The following is a 24739-nucleotide window of genomic DNA, read 5'->3' as shown; positions in this document are numbered from 1 at the left end:
GCCCAAAACGTCAGCCTTCCTGCTCCTCTGATGCTGCTTGGCCTGCTGTGTTCATCCAGCTCTACACCTTGTTATCTCAGATTCTCCAGCATCTGCAGTTCCTACTATCTCTGAAGGTATTAACAGACTTGGTAATAGGAAGGACCCGGTGATGGTATCACACTAGCTTCTGAGTCAGAATGTTGTGGGTTTGAGCTTCATTCCAGAACATCTAGGCTAACACTTCAGTGTGGTGCTGGGGTTTCAGGTGCCATGTTAAATGGAGATCCACCCCGTCCTCTTGGGTGGATGTGAAAGATCTATTCAAAGCCAAGATGGAATGTTCCCCCTCAGTGTCCTGACCAATATTTTCCTCTCAACCAATAACAATGAAAGAGCTGAAATGGCCCTTTTCCCAGTACTGCATGTGGGAACTCGCTCTGTGCAAATGGCTGCAACCTTTCATACATCACAACGGTGACTGTATTTCAAAAACCTACTAATGGATTGTGAAACAGTTTGGGACATTGAGAAGTCGTGAAAGTTTCTGATAGAAGTATGAGTCTTTATTGTAGCTAGAACCTTTGAACATTGTGCTGAATTATCAGTATGGTTCATTGCCCAAGCACCCTGTATCTCTCTCTCTCTATCTCTCTCTGTCTCTGTCTTTCTCTCTCTCTCTCTCTCTTTCTCTCTCTCTATGTCTCTCTTCTCCACGGCACTCCTTCCCAACCCTTGAAGTATCAGACTGCCGCTCCTAGATTATCCATACATTTTGTGTGGGATTTAACCCAGTCTGCTGGATTTGGGACAGGAGCAGAACAGCAAGGAGAATTTTTGTGTTTGTGTAATATCAAGTGGATATATGAAGCCTTTGTACATTTGACTTTCTGATTGAAATGGTAGCACCAAAACAGTGGTAACACACAGTTGGGGAACAAGCACACAGGAGTAGGCCTTTTGTCCCTGAAGACAATCATTTAGATCATATCAGAATTGTACCTCAACTCCATTTGCCTAACTTTGCTTTATATTCCTTGATGTCCATGCCCAATGATAATTTATCAGTCTCAGGTTTGAAAAACTCCGGTCTGGACGTCACCCCTAAATGGATCTGATCTGGATGGTATGCCCCTTGTTCTTGATGCCCCCACTAAAGGAATTGGTTTCATTCCATCCTCCACCTTGCAAATCTGTTTATTGTTATGTGAGGTAATGGTCCTGAAGGGGTTAATGTTCATACTACATTGGCTCCACCAACTCTGTTGGTGTGGTTGGAGAGGAGTTGTGCTCGAGCTTCTGGGAAGAGCAGATGTATCTGTATCAGCTCCTTAAAATCTTAGGAGCTACGCCTGACCAAATGCGGTTGTACTAATTGCTATCGTGCAATAAACCTTCTTGTTATCTATGACCTTTTCCTCCCTGTAGATACTCTACAGTGGTGTATTCTCTCCCCTGATTGTTAGATAGGCCCAAGTCAAGGAGGATTGGTGGCAGTACCTCAGAAAACCCTTACCCAATACTACATACTGGTGAAGGTGGCAAAGACCAGAAACTGCCAGCAGTGTCCTCATGGGTGAATATATTTTACACATCTCAGTTACATCACTGTGCACCTTTCAAATTTGAAGAGCTAAGTTGGCTTTTCATTTTTAGCTCTAATATTAGAAAAATGATGTCTAACTGTATCCTACCATTTGAAGTCAGCATTGGCTTCGCTGCTAACAAGCTTTTTGGCATTTGGCGTTCCTGCAAAGCAGTTGGAGACCAATACTCATGTACCTCGTCAAGAACTTCTATACATTTAGGTTCTGAGCAGTTGGCAAGCGCTGGAATTTGCACAGAAACAACAGCTAAACAGCTGTCTGTGAGAATGCTGGAGAAAGGGACAGTGTGGATGAAGCACAGAATCATCGAAAATAAGAGCAGGAGTAGGCCATTGAGCGGCTCAATACTGCTCCATCTCTCAATACGATCACGGCTTATCATCCAACTTAGTACCCTGCTCCTGCTTTCTCCTCATATCATTTGCTCCCTTTAGCTATAAGAACTATATCTAACCCCTTCTTGAAAACATTAAATCTTTTGGCCTCAACTACTTTCTGTGGCTGAGAATTCTGCAGGCTCCCCAATCTGAGTGAAGAAATTTCTCCTCATATCAGTCCTACACGGCCCACCCCATACCCTTAGAAGGAAAGCACCACAGACCAAGAATGGTGTAGTTATAACAATTAAACATCAATGGAAACTGAACTGAGAAGATTTGAGAGTGATTGCAAAGGGGAGTAAAGGGGAAAAAGAAACAGGGTAGGGGAAAATTAAGAGGCGGTTGGACAAAACAGAGATGTTATTAAAGCAAACAAATGATTAGAGTAAGTGTAACTTGTCTTTGGTTTTTGAGCTGCCTTCTGAGTGGATCCCAGGAAATGAACACGTTATCTAGGCTGGCATTAATACCGCCCCGAGGGAGTGCTGCATTGTGTGCAGTATTTCCATTGAGAAGTAGGACTAAGGCCCCATCTGCCTGTTTCAGTGAAAGATCCCACGCCATTTTCCATGGTATTGATACCGTGCACCAAATGCAATTAGTCTATCCGGTAGGAAAGAGTAAAATTGGAGGCATTCTTCTGAAGGGAATTTATAATATGCTAAGTAACAGACACAAAGAGTTTTTTTTTGATTGGTGGCACGAATCAGGTGATAGAGGGATTTATTACTGACTCAGTTTGGAGAAAACATCAAAATGGGACAAGGTTTTCCTGGGGCTGGAGTGACGTTTGTAATGGAGTTCCCCAGAGGTCAGTAGTGGAACCCTTGCTTTTCTTGACATCTCTTAATGATATGGATCTTGGTGTGCAGGAAACAAATGACACTAAACTGGGAAGAGTTGTAAACTCTGAGGAGGACGTATGTGGAGCTCCATAAGTACGTTGGTAAGTTGGTGGAGTGGGCAGATAGGTGGCAGATGACGTTCAATGCAGAGAAGCATGAGGTGATACACATTGGGTGGAAGAACGCTGAAAGACAACATGAAATAGTGCATACAATTCTAAAGGGAGTGGAGGGACCGGGGTGAATATGTGCACAGAAGGTGGCAGTACAAGAGGAGAGAGAGATAGCAGTAAATAAAGCATACATGTTTAAAAACAGAAGTTGCTGGAAAAGCTTAGCAGGTCTGTGCATACAGTCAAGCATACAGTGTTTTCGGCTTTATTAATAGGGGCATAGATTATGAGAGCAGGGAGGTGTTGTTGTACAAGACACTTGTTAGACCTCAGCTGGAGGATTGTGTACAGTTCTACGCCACTATTGGAAAGATGAGAATGCAACAGAGAGGGTGCAAAAATGACTTACAAGAATAGTTCCAGGTATCTTCTGGAATTCTGTGTCCAGTTCCAGTTGCCCAGTTGTAGGAAGGATGTTATTAAGCTGGAGAGGATTGTCAAGAATGGTTCATGTATAGAATGAACTTCCAGAAGAGTTGTGGGAGTGGGAACAGTTGTAATGTTTAAAAAACATTTGGATAAGTACATGAATAAGAAATGTTTGGAGGGATATGGGCCAAGCGCAGGTAGCTGGGACGAGTTTAGTTTGGGATTATGGTCGGCATGGACTGGTTGGACTGAAGGGTCTGTTTCCCTGCTGTATGAGTCGGTGACTCTATGATTCTGTGACTTTATGAGAAACTTCAGCTCTGGGGGTTGAATCAGATAGGAGTAGCTGCATGTTCATCACATACCTCATTCTGGGAAAGCTGCCCAGATTAATGGGGGGTGGGAAGAGATCTGTGTGCCTATTACTGATTGGGTGAGTGAAGTAGGTAAGTGGCATTGCAACTGCCATCCTTTGTTATAATACTGCCAGCCATTGTATGTATCAGACTCAGGCTGCTATACAACCCTTTGAGATCTTGATGCCCGCAGCGGACATACTGGCTGCAGCCTACGACTGAAACTGTTATTGAACATAGTAAGAAGGCGTTGTCAAGTAATCAAACAAGAAATCAAATACTTGTCAGTTACAATTGCTGTTTCCTGATTTGTGTTGTCATTTGCCTGTTTCTGCCAGTTATATCTTCCTTACACAGAGGATTTGGAAAGACACAGGTAATCAAAGACTTATTTGCGGTTTTTGCAAATGATGTGGGGTCTATAGCTGAGTGGCCACATTCCTGTTGCTGATCTCTTTAAAGACTGCCTCCTTCCCCTGGACCTGGTTCCTTGTGAGTCTGAGTTTGCAGATACAAATGATGCAAGGGGTTTGGACTTCGCTGAGTTGCAGAAGTTCAGTGTTTCTCAGGAACTGTATGACTAATATCTTGGTGCCAGGCCTTTATGAATGCCAGTTTTATTGTACAATTCTATTTACTGCTGAGTAGGTGTTGAGTATCTAATCTCTGGTGCCAATCTATGGAGCTCCATGTTTATCTATGGAAGGAGCAGTCTTGTTATACAGTTTGCTTAATGATACACCATGGTTCATAAATGCATGATGAGCTTTCAAGGTACAGTCGGCCTTTGAGAGACCAATTTCAGCTCAGGCCAACAGTTCAACGGCATCCACTCATTTGAACATTGCGAGCCTCCCTGGAGATCTTACAAATGCAAGCTCAGAGCCTTGTCCGCTGTGATTGGAGGTTGGGACATCAGATCTACACGCATCCTGAGTCCATCCATAAAACTTTTCAATAGGTGGGGCTCTTAAAACCAACCCAGCAGTACCAGTAACTGAATAAACGACCAAACAAAGAAATGAGTCAGGCAGGGTGACTGTACTTTTGACTATGTTCTGCTTCTGTCAAACGCTTATCAACTGGAACATCTTTATTAATTATCAGGTAACAATGATCATGTAGAAACAGTGATGGAGTCACTGAAATGCAAACATTTTCAGTATTATGTTGTGACTGTGATGTAATGTCTGGAGGGAGCTATTTATTCAGTATTTATTCAAAACTATGGAATGGGAGTGCCCTAGATGTAGGTAATTAGCAGGACACCACCCCTACTTCAGCCAATGTTTAAGTGCTTGTAAATGCCACAAAAATATTCCAAGCAGATTTTTAGAAAAGATAAATCTGCAGGCTCGAAACTTAAGCAGAAAATGCTGTGTGTGTGCGGCATCTCTCTGGGCAAAGGGCAGAGGGCAGGCAAATGTTCCCTAAAATTGAAGATTGAATGACAAGCAGGCATTTTTTGTAAGGTGGGAAAATAGAGGAACAGTGCAGAGGGAGAAGAGAGAAATCCGCACATGCATTAATCAAGGTCTCAGTTAATGCATTAATTCTTTCAATTTTGCACCACCTAAACTTGTTGTTTATTCTTCAATCTTCCGTTCTGATGATGCAGTAACCAGCCTGTTCTCTTCGCTGATATTTGCTGCTCCCATCATTTGCCTGCTGCAGTACTGAACTCAGGGCAGATACACTGACCATGGAGGGGAATCCAACTGTATCATTAGAACCGTACCATCACTTAAAGGGTTGAATGATGATGGTGGGTTGCATACACTTGGCTTGAATTTATCATCCCCTTAAGTTCAAAGTGTTCAGCAGTCATCAAATTTTGGTGTTGGTTGTATGAAGATATTTGATAGATAGGTTGCAAGATGCTATTTCATCTGGATGCGGGAATCCAGACAAAGGGGAACATTAAAATGAAAGTTAGGGCATTTAGGAATGGGGTCAGAGTGCAATACCTCAGACAAAAAGGGCAGTAGATACTCAAGGCCAATTGAATTGTCCAAGCCTGAGCTTTTAACTTGGTGAGGGTATCATGGGATAGTGGACCAAGGTGAGTAACTGGGATTCAGAGTACAGAATAACCATTGTATGGTGGGACAGGCCAGAGAGACTCAATTCATATACAGGCTAGTTAAGGTGAAGAGATATAGAATGAGAGTAGGCCAGCAGCTCCATCTAATTCTCTTTTGGAACATTAGTTTGTAACGCAGTTTTTGCTGCATTGTTGACTTAATTTTCCTCCAATATTTACCTTGAAGCTTTACGTGAGAAAAGCTCACTGTCATGCCCTAGAGAGTTGTTGAAATCTTCTTGCCCTTGGTGCTGAGTAGCACATCAAAATGACATTGGCACCAAACGGTGACAGTGGGCTTTAAATTTGTGCTTCTCATGTGTTCCCAGACAGTATCACAGCTGGAAGAGAATGTGACCAAACTGACACAGCAACTGGAGAAGCAGGTGGATCTGCACCAAACTGCACTGCAACGTTGCATCAAGGCAGAGCAAGAGCTATCAGAACTTCAGGAGAAAGTTCGATTCCTGGAGGGAAACCTGCTAACTGGAGACGTGCTGTGTGATACCTTAAGCCAGGACAAACAGAAAGTAATGCTGGTTAAAGTTTGTTTTCTCATTGTTTCAGCATCCAAACTGCTTTGATAACATCAAACAGAAAACTTTGACACTTGTTCCAGTTGCCCCCAACAGAATGGAGCTTTCTTCTTTCAGTTTTCCTCCAACCTGCATTCTTTCATCCTTTGTGTTAGCAAGTCTCCTCTTTAACCCCAAGGGACAGGACATTTAAGGTTACAAAATTCTCCGGGTTTACTCTCAGCTCCCTGCCACATGAGTTCATTAATTAGCATAAACCAGCTCCTCTCCCGCTTCAGCTAAGGCCTCTTAAAGCTGTAGGAAATGAAAGTGGACAAATTCAAATGTTGGTGCCAGGATTAATACTGAATGCCAAGTGCTATGCCAATGTTTGATTGCTGCAGCTCTCAAACTGCTCTCGGCTTCCTCTCTGTTTGAGACACCATATTCCGTAACAGCAGTGTGTACTATCTACAAGATGCATTGCAGAAATTCACCAGACAGCTTTAGATAGCACCTTCCAAACCCTCAATTACTTCCATCTAGAAAGACAAGGGCAGACACAGGAACACCACCACCTGCAAGATCCCCTCCAAACCACTCACCATCTTGACTTGGGAATATATTGCTGTTCATTTAGTGTTGTCAGAACAAAATCCTGGAACTCCCTCCCTAAGGGTATTGTAGATCTACCTGTAGCATGTGGCCTGCAGCAGTTCAAGAATGCAGCTCACCACCACCTTCTCAACAGCAACGAGAAATGAACAACAACTTCTGGCCCAGCCAGTAACACCTACATCCCACAAATGAATTTTAAAAAAAAAGTGTTCTGAATTCAGGAAAATGCATGAGCATTGAGTAGACTATTGACAAGTATTTTGCTAAGCTGGATTTCCAGCTAAATTATGATTTTTCTCATAGTCCTGCTACTAAGTAAGGCACTATCTTCACTGGATGCCAAGATAGAATAACAAAGCCTGTGCCCTCCCCTTGACTCAGTTCCTTGAACTCATCTGGTGAAGTGCAAAGATGCTGGGACACGCGGCTATGTTTGAGGACGTAGTGTTTTGGGTTTAAGCATGACTGTAACAAAAGGAAACCCAGACTTAAATATGCAGCAAGGAATGATGTGAGCATTAAACAGGGGATAATTTATATGATTATTTCCGTATCTTCATTGAAAGATTAAAATGTGTTTGCAAACAAATAGTAAAAATGCATGCAAAGTAACTCTGAAAATATTCATTTTCTACAAAGTATCTGAAGTTCTTGGAGGACATAGCAGAGAAGATGAAACTGGAGAGGGTGACAGCAGAGATTGGCTTCGATATGCAGCTGGATGCAATTCTTGCTCGTGCTGATCAGCTGGTTAAAATGGAGAATGAGGCCATTATTGAGAACAAGACCGTTCTGTACAACCTGAAGAGAAAGGTAGAATGATCGGAGATTTACAACTCTTCTTATCGTCAGATTAATCTGACTGATGGTAAATCTATCAAGTAATATATTAGTGGTAACATTACAAGCAAGAAAAAAACTTAATGAAAATTCCTCAGCTATGACTCTTCTACATTCTAACAGCTCATGAGGTCTCACTTAGCCACTTAATCTCCTGCACCACCCAAGCACAACCTACTTTCTCACACTATACAACCCACCTGCCTTGATCCTATCTATCTTATCTGATCGATCCTATCTATAGATCCTATCATACTCACTGTCATTGCTCAGACCTTTGAGTATAAGAGTTGGGACGTTATGTTGAGGTTGTACGGAATGTTGGTAAGGCCTCTTCTGGAGTATTATGTCCAGTTCAGGTCTTCCTGTTACAGGAAGGATATTATTAAGCTGGAGAGGGTTCAGAAGAGCTTTATCAGGATGTTGCTGGGAATGGAGCATTTGAGTTAGAAGAAGATGCTGGATAGGCTGGGACTTTGTTCACTGGAGCATAGGAGGTTGAGAGGTCATCGTATAAAGGTTTATAAAATCATGAGGGGTATAGAAGAGGTGAATGACAGGTGTCTTTTCCCTAGGGTGGGGGATTTCAAGACTAATGGGTATATTTTTAAGGTGAGAGGAGAGAGCTTTATAAAAGACATGAGGGGCAATTTTTTTTACACAGAGTGGTTTGTGTGTGGAATGAGCTTCCAGTGGAAGTGGTGGATGCGGGTACAGTTAGAACGTTTAGGTAAGTACACAAATAAGAAATGTTTGGAGGGAAATGGGCCAAGCGCAGGCAGGTGGGACTAGTTCAGTTTGGGATGATGGTTATCATGGACTGATTGGACCGAAAGGTCTGTTTCCGTGCTGTATGACTCTATGAGTCTCTATCTGATAACAGGATGGATTTGGGAAGGAGATTGATGGGGCTATTGGGACGTGTGGTTCAGGAGAACGTACATTTTCAGGTGGTTAGCAGCCAAGCCATACCAGGCAGGAGCATGTGTAATTAGTTTCTGCATGTAAACTGGAACCATAACTTCATACAACCAAGAGTGGTTGCACTCCCAGTACCTTGAGCAACCAATCTTGTTGATACACACTCATTGCTTGCATTCTGGGAGGTCAAATCCCTCTGATAATTAAAGCCGAAACACACGTCCCCAATTTGTTACGATGGGAATAGAGGTTCCCTTCTAATAATTAAACCCAAAACACCCAGAGAAGCTTGCCTCCCCTTGTATAATCTGTTAAAAGCGTAAATGAAAGGAAATCCCTGATATTCACTTTATAAGCAACAAGTAATAATTTATTTATTTAACCTATCAGTGAACAAATGAACAGCACTGCTAACAAACAGAACAATTCCTCCCTAACTACTAACTATTCCCTAACTGAACTAAATTCTTCTGGTATGCTGTTCCAATAAACGCAAGTCCCACTTATATGACCCAAGTAATAAGAAAAAAAATTAAAACTTAGTCTCTCAAATTCCACACAGAATGTGTCTTCTGGAATGCTCTGCCTTCTCCACTGTCTCTCCAGTCATAAACTTGTTTCTTCTGCGGATCCTGCTGTCAAGGACGTTCGCTCTGTGAATTCTTCTGTGAGGACTCTTAGCTAGAAGTGCCATGGTACCTTTTATGGATAACATGGTGCTTTCTTAGAGAGCTTAGAGATTTCTGTGAGAGCTAGCTGTTTATTTCTCAGATGGCAGTTTGCTCTCACCCCGATTTTCAAAAACCCTCTCCTTATATACCTTGGATGACATATCAATTTTTTTATAATAGCATTGGTCCAAGATTGTCAAAACCATCAGATTTAAATTCAATTGGCTTTCAATTGCTCAGTGCTTGGTTTAAATCAATTGGCTGATTCAAGCTAGTTGCCAAAACATCAAAACAAGCCTTCCAATTCACAAGTAGTCTACACAACTTCTTCATAACAATTCTGAATTGAAAATATTACCTGGTTCCTCCCAACTCTCCATATCAAGTCATCTCTTGTGCCTTTATATCAACCTTAACAGAGATGGGAAGTTGTAAGTTACTGTTATGGCCAGTTGATTCAGATTTAACACCCAAACTTACAGAAAAACTTCTCAGCTACAACTGTACACAGACACAGTAACAGTAACCGAGAGTCTCCCAGGATGATAATTTATGGGCTTGTAAAATCATTTGCACCAAAGGCTCTTTTCAGACTTTTTTTTTCTTGGTCTCTTAAATATTTGTACACATGAAGGTAAGGGATACTGATGCTGGAGGTTAGAATCCACAGCATTTTAGAATCATACAGTCCCATGTTAGGAACAACACAGGTGTACAGAAAACTCCTTTTACTCAGTCTTAAAGAAATAAAAAAAACCTTTAGGGCATCCCAAAGTGCTTTAGAGCTGAAGTACTTTTGAAATGCGATTATTTTGTAACTTAACCAATTTCTGCATAGCAAGCTCCCACAATAGCATTGAGTTCAGGACTAGATAATCTGCTTAGTTGATGTTGTTTGAGGGATAAACATTGACTAGGGCAGGAAGAACACCTACTTATCATAATGTAATGGGAACACACACAGCCACATGAGGGGCTTAAAGTCTTATCCAAATGTTGGCATCTCTGACACTGCAGCACTCTCTCAGTAACGTACTCAGATGCCAGCCGGGATTAAATGCTTATGTCACTGGAATGGCTTTTGACATAAAGTCTAAAGCATGCTTACTGAGCTAAGGTTGTCATTTTAAAGAAATGGATTGCTTTCAGTCTAAGAAGGTACAAGAGACTGACTCTGCTTACTGTTCCAGCTTAAAGCCCAGAAAGACGAGTTAGTTAGCAAAGAGCTGCACATGGACCTGCTGAGGAGAAAGATTGCACAACTCGATGCAGAGAAACAAACACAAACTGCACTGGCAGTGGAGAGAGATGAGGCCAACTTAACCGTGCGGAAGCTGAAGAAAAAGGTGGAACGCCTTGAGAAGCAACTTGTCGCAGCACATACCTCCAGCTTAGATCTGAAAGCAAAACTCTCTGACACTCAGGAGCTTAAGGTAATTCCAAGAATCCCAGCACTCTGGCCACTGATCCATGCACTACTGCCTTCTGTTCAATTCTGCTGATGGAGGTACTATTACCATTAGCTTTGAGGGCTGCTGCAGGATCAGTGAACTTGGAGTTCAGCAATTGAACAGGATTACATTTGACTATCTGCTTATGAAGATCCAGTGTTTGACCCTCCATTGTAGATGGTGGATGTTGCTTAGTTCTGTATCAGTCAGCCAAGTTCCTCTTCATATTAAAGAAAGGACCAAATGAAATTACAAATCATAACATGAAAAGTAACCTTATTGATCTGTCCTTCCAGATAGAATGGAAATTAAAGTACCATCGTTGCACTAAGTACTCATTGTATTGATTCATCTGAGTCAGATAAACAATGGGAGCATTGGTTTAGTGAATTGAATTTGTTGCTGATATATGTTGTACAAATCAAGTAGCTGTAAATAACTAGACATATGGAAAAATATTTCTGAAGAAGGGTCTAGGCCCAAAACGTCAGCCTTCCTGCTCCTCTGATGCTGCTTGGCCTGCTGTGTTCATCCAGCTCTACACCTTGTTATCTCAGATTCTCCAGCATCTGCAGTTCCTACTATCTCTGTTTGGAAAAATATTCCTGGTTTTGATGTTTAAGGGAAAACAATTTTTGTTTTTATTTTTCATTCTTGGTCCATGGACACTGTTGGCAAGATCATGTTTAATTGTTCTGTGTTGGGTTATCTGAGCCTGTTTATTGCTGATGCTCACTGTGCTTGATTTCCAGAATCCTGGGCTACAAGAGAATGCAAATGTATCATGACCACAGATAAACTGCAACAAAGTTTGTTTTAACCGGCACCTTAGTGAGCTGGCCCTTTTGATAAACCGGCAAAAATTACCTACTTCAAATACTGCAAAGTTTTTTGTATTATTCTGTCCAATTATTAGGTTTTAAAAAAAATTATTTACTTCAATGTAAATATACTTGTTGTTCAATCAAATGGCCAAGCAAAATACCAACAGTGGATTCAATTTTCTCCTCAACTACCATAACATCCAAATAGTCAGTTGAGGGTGCAAGGCTCTCTTCTGGTAAGTTTTGTTTAAGGCAAAGTTGCGTTATTATTTAAGTGATTTATGCTGTCTATGAAGTATAAAAGTGATGTGGATATCCTCTACATTGTTTCTATTACTTAGTGTTTTTACTTTGATTATGGGGAACCTCTTGATCAACCGGAATATTTGATCAATTAGCACACTTTTGGTCCCATAGGTACCAGATAATACAAAGTTTACTGTACTTATATAGAAACTAGTATTATCTTCTGCATAGATCTGAGAGATAAAATACACAGCAGGGCTGGCCAACATGCATTGGCTATCCACAGTTTTCCTGAGAAGGTGATGAGACAACTGTATAGCTTCTTTGTCAGTTCGGAAGGCAGTTAAGAGTTAATTATATCAGTCACATATACTGACTGGAAATGAACAGCAAATTTCCTTCTGCAAAGGACGTTTGTGAACCATTTTACAACACGTTCCTTTTTACTGATGCCTGCTTTCTAAAGCTGAATTCATATTTTTAAGTTTTGAACCTGGATTACTAATCCTGGAGCGTAACCACTACAATACTAGGCTGAATTAGTTGGTTGATGCTGAAATGCAATCCCAGCTCTATAGTGGGACATCAGACAAGCATTTGCATTACATTCCTGTAGTTAGTTAGTTGTGCTTAATTCCATTCAATAGCATTGCCTTCCCCTCCAATGTGCCTGCAGATTAAAACGCTGGAGCAGAGCAAAACAATAGATGAGTTGAATAAATCTATGAAGAAGTTGGAGAAGTTGAAGGAGACAGCCGTTGAAAAGCTCAACACCACAAAGTCAGAGCTGGACCTCACTGAGCTTGAGGCAAAGGAGGAAAAAGAGCGAGCCCGGAACATTCTGGAAGCTGTGGGCAGTGAGCTGAAGACACTCAAACAAACCCTGCAGGAAGTGGCCAGAAGAGAGAGACAGGTAGGGATGCTCACGAAAATCGAAGCAAAATATCATGGGCGCTAGAAATCTGAAATAAAAAGAGGAGTCAGATTAGAGTTGAAATATTAATTCCGTTTCTCTCTCCACAGATGCTGCCGGACCTGATTGAGTATTCCCAGCACTTTCTGTTTCTGTTTTTGACATGAGAAATGGAATATTTCCATTTATGGAAGCACTAAGATGTTTTTACAAAGTTTAATGGCTGTAAACGATGGCTCAGTGGTACCTCATTTGCTTCTGAGTCAGAAGTCTAATGGGTTAACTCCCACTAAAGTGTCTTGAGCACCTCGTGTAGGCTGACATTCCAGTGCAGTGATAAGGAAGGGCTATATTGTTGACGGTACGTGCTGTCTTTTGGATGAAATGTTAAGCCAAAGTTCCTCCAAGCCTTCTCATGGTGTAAAGATGCCATGCCCTGTTCAAAGAAGAGCCAGAGTTTTCCTGGAGCTGTGGTCAACATCTATGCCTCAACCTGCAGACTACCCGCTCATTATTCCATTCTGTTTGTAGGCTCTTGTTATTGGGACATTGTCTGTGCTTCCTGCAGTGTCTGGAATTTTCAAAATACTGTGCTGGCTGTAAAATGCTTTGTGATGTCCTGAGGCCATGAACTGAGAAGAATAAAACCACAGAAACATTGAACATAAGAACAGGAGGAGGGCATTCAGCTCTTTGAGCCTTCTCTGCTATTCAGTCTGATCATCCAACTCAGTACCCTGTCCTGGAGACAGTAAGGATTGCTGATGCTGGAAGCTAGAGTCAATGAATGTGGAGTTGGAAAAGCACAGCAGATCAGACAGCATTTGAGGAGCAGGAAAGTCAATGTTTCGGGCCAAAACCCTTCATCAGGACTGCAGAGGGTTGGGGGGTGGTGAGGGGAGTCCAGAAATAAATAGAGGAAGGGGGGTGGGGCTAGGGGAAGGATGGGTGAGATGGAGATAGGCGGTTATTGTGGCTGGTCAGTGGGAAGGGTGGAGCATATAAGTGAGTCAGAAGATGGACAGGTTGGGAGAGGAGAGATTTTGAAGCTGGTGAAGTCAATATTCAGGCCATTGGGTTGTAAGCTCCCAAGGCGAAATATGAGGTGGTGTTCCTTCAGTTTATATTTGGACTCCCTCTGACAGTGGAGGAGGCCAAGGATGGACATGTTCTCCCTCATCTGAGGGAATAGTCTTTGCAATCCTTGATTTTAAAGCAGACCTTTTCTCATTTCAGTTTATAATTAAAAACATATAAAAATAAAAAGACATAGTCTTTATGTGGGACACTGAACTTTGCAAGACCAAACTGGATGGAGTTTTTGGAGGTTAAGTGAATTAAGGAATACAGTGCTAGGATGGATAAACAGATTTGAGATTGAGGTCAGCCATAACCTAGTTGAATGGTTAAGGAGGTATGAGGGGTTGAGTGGCTTCCTTCTGTACCTGTGTTCCTGTCCATACTCCTGGCACAGGACAGAGTTTTTCAAGGGGGGGCATTTTTTTAAAAAATGGAGAATGAGTTGGGTGGCTACACAATGGGTGCACGGCACACTGTATCTCTGCAACACTCTACAATGGCAAGGACAAAATAAAATGCCCTGTTAATTATCAACAGCATTGAAATGCTGAAGAATGGTTAAACTCTGGTTCTACAAGAAAGTGTTTGGTTTCCGTTGAAGACCTGTTGCCGTGCTGGTGTTGTTGGTAGATGCGGTTGTTTTCCTGCTCCATTTGCCCAGAAGAGGGAGTGTTTCACTGCAAAATGCTAGACGTGTTCACCATGAAGCAGAAGAAGCAGGGAGGATTTGTACAATGGAGCGGAGAAAAAGTCGGATAGTCAGGATGATGAATGTTTTAGTGCTATTTTACAGAATCGATGGGCAGTGTGGGTGGCTTTCTGTGCCAAGAACCTGGGTAGAAAACCTCAGGAGAAGAGAGGACATTTGGGAGTAGGTTAAACCCATTATGACAATGATTTCTTAGATCCGATTCTAAAACCAGTGTTAAACTTCTGATCCATCAACTCATTGTTTGAGGAAGGTGTAAGAAAACCAAATGTTGTGTTTGAACCAATATGGCATCAGGTGTGTATCTGATGCAATATTGGCACAGAAGTTTGAATTGAATTGATGTGACTGTGTATCCAGAAACAAGCATGACAGAGTCCGATTTCACCAGCCTACTTTTAGCAACTTCCAAAACCCCAATTTCCAACACTTCCTAATTCACACTCAAGTTATCTTGTTAGGCATTCTGTCCACTTTCAAATGTCTGTCTGTTCATTGTGAGTTACAGTTACCTGGTGGGATGAGGAAGAGACAGTTTCCCAAGTTCCTGCTGATGGTAAGGGCCTTGACATCAGCGATGTGTATCTAGGTCAGCACAAGGCCCCTTTTGTTTTATATATTTATCCATGGGATGAGAGTGTTGCTGGTTAGGTCTTTATTGCAACATTCATTAACCAGAGGGTGATTAAGAATCACCTACATTGTTGTGGGTCTGGAGTTACATGTAGGCTACAATGGCAGTTTCCTTCCCTAAAGGGTATTAGTGAACCAGATGGGTTTTACAACAATTAACTAATGGTCATCATTAGACTCTTAATCCCAGATTTTTAATCCAATTCAAATTGCACTATCTGCTGTGGCAGGATTTGAACCCAGGCCCCCAGAACATTAGCTGGGTCTCTGGTTCAAACAGTCCAGGACTAATACCAGTAGGCCATTGCCTCCCTCATCTGCTGAAGCTTTAGAATTGTGCTCCCAGTTGGCGAGGCTCTGTGCGAGAGGTGAAGTTTTATAGAATCAATTTTGCTTGACTCACGGCATCTTGTGAATTCCTTTAACAGAATGTGAACTACTTGTTGTAGGTTATTGTCTGGTTGTGTGTGTGTATGTGTGTGTGTGTGTGTGTGTGTGTGTGTATTATTGATTGTTTAAACCACAAGAGCTACATGTCCCCAAATGAAGAAATTACCGAGCAAGTTTCATTGTTTCTCACTTATACTTCAACTCAAAATCAACATAAATTAACAGCAAAATCACAGGCTGCACAGTTGACAAATTATACTTGGAATAATCAATACAGCAACAATGGACCTGATGGATTTTCAAAGTGTCCACACTTTATGGCACCAGTTTCCTCTTCTGAGCTCCAATCTTCCTTGGGGAGAATTCCAACCCCTTTCCCTCAAGGCAGCACCTTCCAAGTAAATACAGAGAGTCCATGTAAACATGTAAACCCATGCAAACTTTTACACAATGGCACACTTCTTTCTGGAACCTTCTTAACTCTTAGCTCCCATCGATTGTGCTGATGTGTGTTAAGTCTCAGACAGTATACCTTTAAGAGACATGCTCATGATATCATCACTGTATCAGAGCATGCAACTTGATGGTATGACAATCTCATACTCCATTTTACCTCAAATCACTTGAAGCATGACACTCTACTGGAAGCATGCTCCTCTGTTTTAACCGAACAGCTTAACATTACCTCAGCCACATAAGTGCCCGAGGAATGTAATATGTGTACATAATGGTTATCATAAATGTCTGTTGGATTCTTCAATACCACAATATCCATGCCCAGTTCTTTTTTTATATTACAAAGGATAACACAAACATTTTTGGAGACTGTTGGAGGCAAACTACACCAGACTGGATCTACCTTTACCTTTACACAGAACAATCTGTTTTGGGCCTTTAATAATTTTGCAATGAATGAAACAATGGCAGCAGTCCAAGATGTGCTTTCTACCTGTTTAGCTCTCCAACTCAACTTGCTAGTTCCTTTATCTCTCCGCCTCATTCTGTTTGTCGTGTGTTCTCCAAATTTTAACTTCCTTGTAGGTGCTGGCCTCAAATCAATAGCTGCCAGCTCACATAAACCAGTCTTCTTTGTAACCAACAAATTATAGCTGTCCCTCTACAGAAGATCAAGCTCTTAAAAGACCTCTTTAAGCATTTTTAAAAACAATTAGAGATTCGCCAAACATCTTTCAATATGAATTTTCCTGACTGCTACTGCTCCTGGGTCAAAGGTCATCACAATGTGCATATATGTGTGTGCTCATGAGTGACTGAATGTGTGTGAACCTATATGTGTTTGATTAGAGAGGGGAGCCCAGTTCTTTGGGAGGGATTGGTTAGCTCAGTTGGCTGGATGGCCAGTTTGCAATGCAGTGTGATGCCAACAGCATGGGTTCAGTTCCTGTACCAGCTGACATTACTATGAAAGATTCTCCTCCTCAGCCTCTCCCCTATCTGAGGTGTGGTGACCCTCAGGTTAAACCACCACCAGTCATCTCTCTTACACTCTGGTCCAGGAGGTCTATGGTGACTTCATCTTTTATCTGGAAGGACTCATCTGTACATGGGGAAAATGACGTGAGAAAGGCTGAGTCACTCAAATTAGATTCATAGTTGCAGAAAACTTGGGCAGTGTTAATTGTACCTTTGTAGTCTCTTTCCGTTCCTCAATTCACTTCACCAGCACAATAGCAAGATCATGAATCAATTGTACTCATTAATTGGAAAATACACCTTGTCTTTCACACACTGTGTGATATCGCCCACATAACACTATTGCCTGCAACAAACAAGATGTCAAAGGAAAAGAACTATTGTAAAATGTTTTGTTCTGCAATTTGACCTTGCTGCTTCCTACATTTTTAAAGATTTGCTTCTTGTTGCTTTCCCCCTTTCTAACTTGCACCTGGTTATTGAAGAAGTGGGATGCTGAGTGAATGCTGCACTGTAGGATGTGCCTTGTAGCAGATGACCAGTTAGAAACATCCCATCTGCCCTCTGTTCCCTAGTACAATTTAAAGAAAACTGAGGGAGTTATCCCCAGTGTCCTCCCCAATATTTATTCAGCAACCAACATTATAAATTATTAGTCACTGTCTCATTGTTTGTCAGAGCTTGCTGTGAGCAAATTGCCTGCCAAATTTCCTTCATTGTACAACAGTGACTACGCATCACCTATACCTCATTGTCCATGAAGAGGTTAGTGATGAGCTGAGGCACTATATAAATGACAGTATGTTTTTCCATGGGATTGGCTGATTCAAGACTGCCCATTCTTACTGTCATGTTACCTAGCCTTCCTCCTATCCCCATAAGATCATTCTCCGTCATCCCTGCCCCAAATCGTAGAATCCCTACAGTGTGGAAGCAGGCCATTTGGCACATCTAGTCCACTCAAACCCTCCGAAGAGCATCCCACCCAGATGCACTTCCAGTAACCCTGCATTTCCCATAGCTTATCCACCTGGCCTGCACATCCCTGGACACTATGGGGTGATTTAGCCTGGCCAATCTACCCTAACCTACACATCTTTGGATAGTGGGAGGAAACCAGAGCACCTGGTGAAACCCACATGGACAAGGGGAGGACTTGCAAACTCCACAGACAGTCACCCGAGGGTGGAATCAAATCTGGATCCCTGGCGCTGTGAGGCAGCGTGCTAACCATTGAGCCACCCATTGTAAGTTCCACTCATAAGTGGCCAGTGGGAGCTTGGGACTGAGAATCGGTCAAAGCCCCCGCGCCCCCCCATCACTCTGCTCCCCATTATTAGGTGCTTCACATTAATGACCAGGATATTGGAATATTTGTGCCTGAGTCATTGATTCTTTCTCTCCTGGAGCCTCCACCTCTCGCACTCCACAATTGGGCCCCTTGAACCTCAGCTATAAAGATGGATGGGAAACTCTTTTCACACATTCTATATAATTTTATTAAAACCTTTCTTTTGGGTTCTCTTTCCTTTTAAATTTCTGCTGTGTAGCCACGTGCTCCTTTTCTCAATTTACTTCATAAAATCAGAGAGTACAAAGAAGGTCCTACAGCCCACCATTCCTGTGCTGGCCCTCCAAAGGAGCTGTCCAATGAATCTCAGCCTCCACACCGCTCCACTCTTTCTGCCCATGGCCCTGTAAATGTTCCCTTTTTACGTATACGTGTACGAAAAGTCCTATTGCATCTGCTTCCACTCTTTCAGTCAGAAAGAGTTAGATCAAAGCCAATCAACATTTTAAAAAAAGACATTTCTATTAATTTCTCCCTTCCATCACCATCCCAGCCACAACCTCCCAGCTTCCTTCTCTGCCTTCTCTCGCAAGTAACTTTCCCTCAAGTAAAATATTTCTATTTTTCTATCCAAGCCCACCTCCATTTTGAACACCCCCATTGCTTCTACCCTTAACCCATTTCCAGTCAGTTAAAACGTGCTGAGTGACATTGAGAGACGTGGCTGTTCCCTGTGGTACTTCAGGGTCTGTAGACAGCCAAGATGCGCTGAATGGCTTTTTTCTATGCTGTAATGACTGTACGCTAGAAATTAGAACAGAGGGATGTCGTGTGTAAATGATGAAATATCTTACATTTTCTAAACTTGTGTATTGAGATGTTTGCTGCAGTTAGATGTCCTTCTGTTTTTGCTTCACTGTTAATTCATCTTCCCATTGGCTCATTTTTATAATCTCCCCAATCTCTGTCCGTGCCAGATATTTTGAATACTTAGTCCTTATGCTAAGTTTAGCATTCCTACATAAACCACAATGGCCATCATTGCCAGTCCCACTGCTCTGATGAGCTTCAGCTGTCCTTACTGCATCCAACTGGTTGTTAAATATGTCTTGATGTTTCTCTTTGCAGATCAGTCGTGTTTTTAGCAAGCTTGAGGCATTTTTTCTTGAATCCTCAAAATGTGAATTTTGGAAAAGCACTGGGGTAGAAAACTCCCAATAGAAATGGGAAAGAAATGGCATAGTCTCAGAATCAAGGGGTGCCAATTTAAGACAGAGATGAGGAGGAATTTCTTCTCTGAGGGTTGAGAGTCTTTGAAACTCCTTGCCACAGCGAGCTGTGGGGGCAGAGTCCTTCTGTATGTTTAAGGTTGAGATGGCTAGATTCTTGATTAGTAGAGGAATTGATTGTTATGGGGAAAAGGCAGGAAAGCAACATGAGGAATGTTGGATCTGCCATGATCCTATTTAATGGCAGAGAAGGCTTGAGGGACTGAATGGCCTAGTTCTGTTCCTATTTCTAACGGTCTTATTGTGTGAGCTGTTACCTCCCTTCCTACTTATCCCACCAACCATTATTTTCAGCCCCCGTGTCCTGAATGTCCAGTGGGAATTGTCTCAAATTCCCCTCATCACTTCATCAAATGGCCACTTGTGCCCTTTCTCTGTGTATTCCAGTCATTTCCCACGTTGGGCCTGGGGGGCACTCAGGGTCTGATTTTATATTTGATAATACTGTCCATTCGTCATATCAATGAGCATTTCACATTTAATGTGGTTACTGAAGTCAAGATCAACCTGCAGAATTGCCCAAAAAGGAACCGTTTAGGTCATTGTCCCTGTGCCAGTGTTAACTCTTCAACTGGAGTTGCTGACTTTAGCCTTATTATAATGCCCAGTGTGTCTTAAGTTCTCTTTTGCCTCTCTACACTAAAGGGCTCCTTGTTTGATTAACTCTGAGTGAAAACATTTCTAATAATATCTCCTTTCATTCCTCCCGTGAGTTTGAACCCCCTTGTCAATCATTCCCAAACCAATGGGTATAAGCTTTAACTGTCCGCTCTCTCAAACCGTATGTTATGTTGAATGCCTCCATTAGCTCTCTCCTTATCCTTCTCAGGTACAATGACAAAATACTTCTACAGTATAAGGACTGCAGCAGTTCAAGAAGGCAGCTCACTGCCACCTTCTCAAGGTCGACTAGGGATGGGCAATAAATGCAGGCCCAGCCAGCAACACTCATGTCCCATGTGTGAGAGACTAAAATGAAACATATTTCTAATTTCAGCTATGCCTTGTAGTACATAATGACACTTGTACACCACATTGTCACTTTACTTCATTCTGACTATTCATTAGGAAATATTCACATCTTCATTGACCTCCCCCCTCTCTCAGGAGAACCTCTAATCGCTGGCCTATCTCCATTTTACCAGCCCCTGTAAATGCCAGCTCATCCAAAATTCTCAGGCCCGTTTTGTAACCCTGAACAAGTCCCTTTTCACTCTATGCTCTTTGACTGATGTTGGCTCCCAGTCTGACAAGGCCAGGTTTAAAATCCTCCTCCTTGTATTCAGAACCACCAATGGCCATGTCTCTACCTATCTGCATGACCTTCTACAACCTGCCGAGAACTATTGTCCACCTCAAAATTCTCAGTATTCTGTAAGGTTCCTGAGATCCACTTTTATCCTTTCAAACTCCATTGAGTACAGACCCAGACTCCTCACCGCTCCTTAAAAACACCTCACATGACAAGCCCATTATCCCTGGATCATTCTTGTAAATGTCCTCTGGACCTCCTCCAAGGCCATTAGATCTTTCTTGAGATATGGGGCCCAAAACTGCTCACAATATTCCAATTGTGATCTACCAGAGCCTTATACAGCTTCAGCAGTACATTTCTGCTCTTGTATTCTGGCCCTCCTGAAATGAATGCTGACATTGCATCTGCTTTCCTAACTGGCAACTAAACCTGCATGTTAACCTTAAGAGAATCTCGAATTAGGACTCTCAAGTCCCTTGTCCATGTGCATTCCATTTGTGACTGTATGTCCAGTCGTCTAGGCTGGAATGTTGAAATCCCCTCCCTGAGCTCCTGACATTCTAGCTCTACCTAAACCTGTAAAGACATTCCTTTTAGGCTACTGCTTTGATCTGCTTTCCTAATAGTGTCCTTGTGTGGCTCTGTACCAAACTGTGTATGATAACGTTTCTGTGAGGCGGTCTGAGGCACTTTACTATATTAGACATTTTATTTGTCTGGCGCAGGCAAGATGAACCCAATGTAATCTTCCCATGCTGTAAGTTTATTTGATTCAGTGACAGGCACTATATAAATGCAAGTGGTTGTTCTTGCTGTTTCTACGTTTTTAACCCGACTCTTTTGAAAGAAGTTGATGGTGATCTAAGATGGAATATGCTGTGGATGGCTGATGCAGTTTAACTGTGTCCTGATTCACTCAGTCGTGTCTTGGTTTAAAATTATACCCTTAAATGTATGTGTTCCTGAACTGGATGATTAACAGACTGTTGCACATTTGTTATTTCAGCTGTTGGATTTCAGGGAGGTTGTCTCACGGATACTGGGCCTGGACATTGATGCTCTTGCACTTCCTGACTATGAAATAGTCAAACGGCTGGAAAAGCTTGCCCAGGCTCACCACACGTCTGCCATGACGGCGCTGTGCCTTGAGAATTCGATGGGTAAGCTACACCAGGGCTACGTGGCAGGATGCGAGGCCAGGCAAAGGTTGGCCGGCAGTCTGAACCATCCAGGCTCCAAGCCAATGCCTGCCTTGCCAGCACGAAGACCGAAAAGTAGCTCATAAGGAGCTTTAGAAATCGACGAACATCAGTCAACAATGTCCAGATCCTGTTTGGATCGACTATTTCAAATTATCACAGTCTTTCTGCACTCCACCTTTCCTGCGATGATCTTGCAACCTTGAGCCCAAGTGGCCAGCTATGCTTCAGTTAGTAACCCCTGACCCATGTCGGAAGTATGTGGGATTAAGTCCCACTCCAGAAACAAGAGCATTTGGTCTCAGATGACACATACAGTGCAGTACTGAGGGAGTGCTGCATGGTTGGTGGTGCCAGCTTTCATTTGAAACTGAGACCTGAGTTGCATGTAGAAGATTCTCGGTACTGTTTTAAAGAAGAACTGCTATGCTCTCCTGGCCAAAATTAAACCTCGATCCAATATTGCGAAAACATTAATTGCTCATGCTCATATTGCCATCACTGAGAGTTTGCTGTATGCTCCATTTTCCTGCCTGATAAGTGTCCACACTTCAAAGGTTTAGCAGCGAAGCACTTTGGGAAGTGTGGAGGCTGTGCAGAGTGTTGCACAAGTGTTCGCTTCTTTGTTTCCAAGTGACTACTCTCACTCTCAGAAGTATGTCCGAGGCAAAATGGTGGAGGTAGAGCAGGAATGAGAAAGAAGCTGCGAGTATTGTCCAATCAGAGAGGAGCATTCTCAATACAGGCAAGGATTAAAGTGACTGGACTGAAGAGTGCAGCAAGTTCCTGAGGGTACCATCATTGTGGGTGAATGAATGGCCTCCAGTCGTAGAATAAGACGTTTATTGAACTGTGCGACATAAATGGTGGGAGGAGATTTCTAAGGGAATGTAGGGCAAGGCCGTGGAGGGCATCTGACAACTGCAGCCCCTCATCAATAAATTTAGGGGGTTCCAGACCCCTGAGAAAGCCTTCAGATTTGCCCCATATTGTGTTCGAATGCCCTCCCTTTCGCCTGAGTGCTGGTCGACTGTGTGACTGCTTTGCAGAACACCTACATTCTGTCTGTAGAAATGACCCTCAGCTTCCAGTTGCCTGCAGCTTTAAAACACAACCATGTTCCCTGGTCAACACCTCTCAGGTTTGCTGCAGTACTATAGCGAAGCTCCGCATAAGCTGGAACAACAGCACCTCATTTTCCGCTTGGGGACCCTGCAATATCAAATTCAGTAATTTTAGAGCAAGAACATCTTTTTCCATGTCCTTTGGCTACCCCCACACCCCATGCCTTGTCATAACATGGCCTGCTTAAGCACAGCCACCCCATTTTCACCTCCTTATTGTCCCCATAATCAACTTTACTCCTTCCCTGGTTTAGTATCACCCATCCCTTTGTCCACCTAATGTCTTCCTGCCTGTCTGGGCTCTGTCTCCAATTAACTACTCACTCCTCCTCCTCCTCGCCCCGCTCCCCCCCCGCCTCCACCCCCACCTTACTCCCTGTCTTCGTCATAAGTACCACCTTTTTCTAGCTACTCTCAGTTCTGAAATAAGGGTCACTGGACTCGATATTAACCCTGTTTCTGCTCCACAAATGCTGCTAGACCTGCTGAGTTTCTCCAATTATTTCTGTTTTCATTTCGGATGATTGGCTAATTCAGATTGATTAGACAAATAGGTTAAAAAATAAACAGTTTGTTCAGAGATGTTATCACGTACCTCTGGAGCAGGTAGGACTAGATTAATTCAGGATATCTGGTCGGCATGGACGAGTTGGACCGAAGGGTCTGTTTCCAAGCTGTACAACTCAATGATTCTATGACTTGAACCTGGGCCTCCTGGTCTTGGGGGGGGAAGGACACTACCACCGCATCACAAGAGCCCTTGGTGAGTTGTTTTAATATTTTTTCTTTATTTTATTTGATAATGGAAAGGCAATACTATTAGGATGGTGTATGACTTGGAGGGGAGTTTGGAGGTCGCATGCAGTTACTACCCTTGACTTTCTTGGAGGGGAAATCATAATAGGGGAGGACAATGGTGGAGGTTGGTAGAAGCCTTGTCGCTACTGCATTCTGCAGCCACAGTGGCACTGGGTGGTGAATGTTTGATGCTGTCTAGAATTTTGTCAACTTCAGAGATAAAGCAATGGATGGAGAACATGAGATAGTAGGAACTGCAGATGCTGGAGAATCCGAGACAACAAGGTGCAGGGCTGGATGAACACAGCAGGCCAAGCAGCATCATAGGAGCAGAGAGGCTGACGTTTCGGGCCTAGACCCTTCATCAGAAAAGGGGGAGGGGAAGGGGGTTCCGAAATAAATAGGGAGAGAGTGGGAGGCGGATAGAAGAGGGATAGAGGAGAGGATAGGTGGAGAGGAAACAAACAGGTCGAAGAGGCGGGGATGGGGCCAGGAAAGGTGAGTGTAGGTAGGGAGTTAGGAAGGGGATAGGTCAGTCCAGGGAGGACGGACAGGTCAAGGGGGCGGGATGAGGTTGGTCGGTAGGAGATGGAGGTGCGGCTTGAGGTGGGAGGAGGGGATAGGTGGGAGGAAGAACAGGTTAGGGAGGCAGGGACGAGCTGGACTGGTTTTGGGATGCGGTGGGGGGAGGAGAGATTTTGAAACTACGCTCGGTTCGCAACAAACAACTGCACCTCCCAGTCGTG

The 24739-nt window shown here is 42.9% G+C and overlaps 1 protein-coding gene across 1 annotated transcript in view; it reads left to right on the top strand.

Moving 5' to 3' along the window:
• The window catches only part of ccdc170 (coiled-coil domain containing 170), a 68141-nt gene extending 44310 nt beyond the window's left edge, over positions 1-23831 (top strand). Inside the window, exons 9-13 of the mRNA XM_048601232.1 lie at positions 6122-6322; positions 7565-7738; positions 10548-10790; positions 12555-12791; positions 21879-23831. Coding sequence (XP_048457189.1) covers positions 6122-6322; positions 7565-7738; positions 10548-10790; positions 12555-12791; positions 21879-22157 — 1134 coding nt within the window. The 3' untranslated portion in view covers positions 22158-23831. The remainder of the gene's footprint in view (positions 1-6121; positions 6323-7564; positions 7739-10547; positions 10791-12554; positions 12792-21878) is intronic.
• Positions 23832-24739: the final 908 nt, after the last annotated feature.

This window comes from Rhincodon typus, chromosome 9, assembly GCF_021869965.1.
Source record: "Rhincodon typus isolate 14 chromosome 9, sRhiTyp1.1, whole genome shotgun sequence".
NCBI lineage: Eukaryota > Metazoa > Chordata > Chondrichthyes > Orectolobiformes > Rhincodontidae > Rhincodon > Rhincodon typus.
The sequence above is the reverse complement of the archived record's forward strand: the minus strand, read 5'-3'. Positions and strand labels throughout refer to the sequence as shown.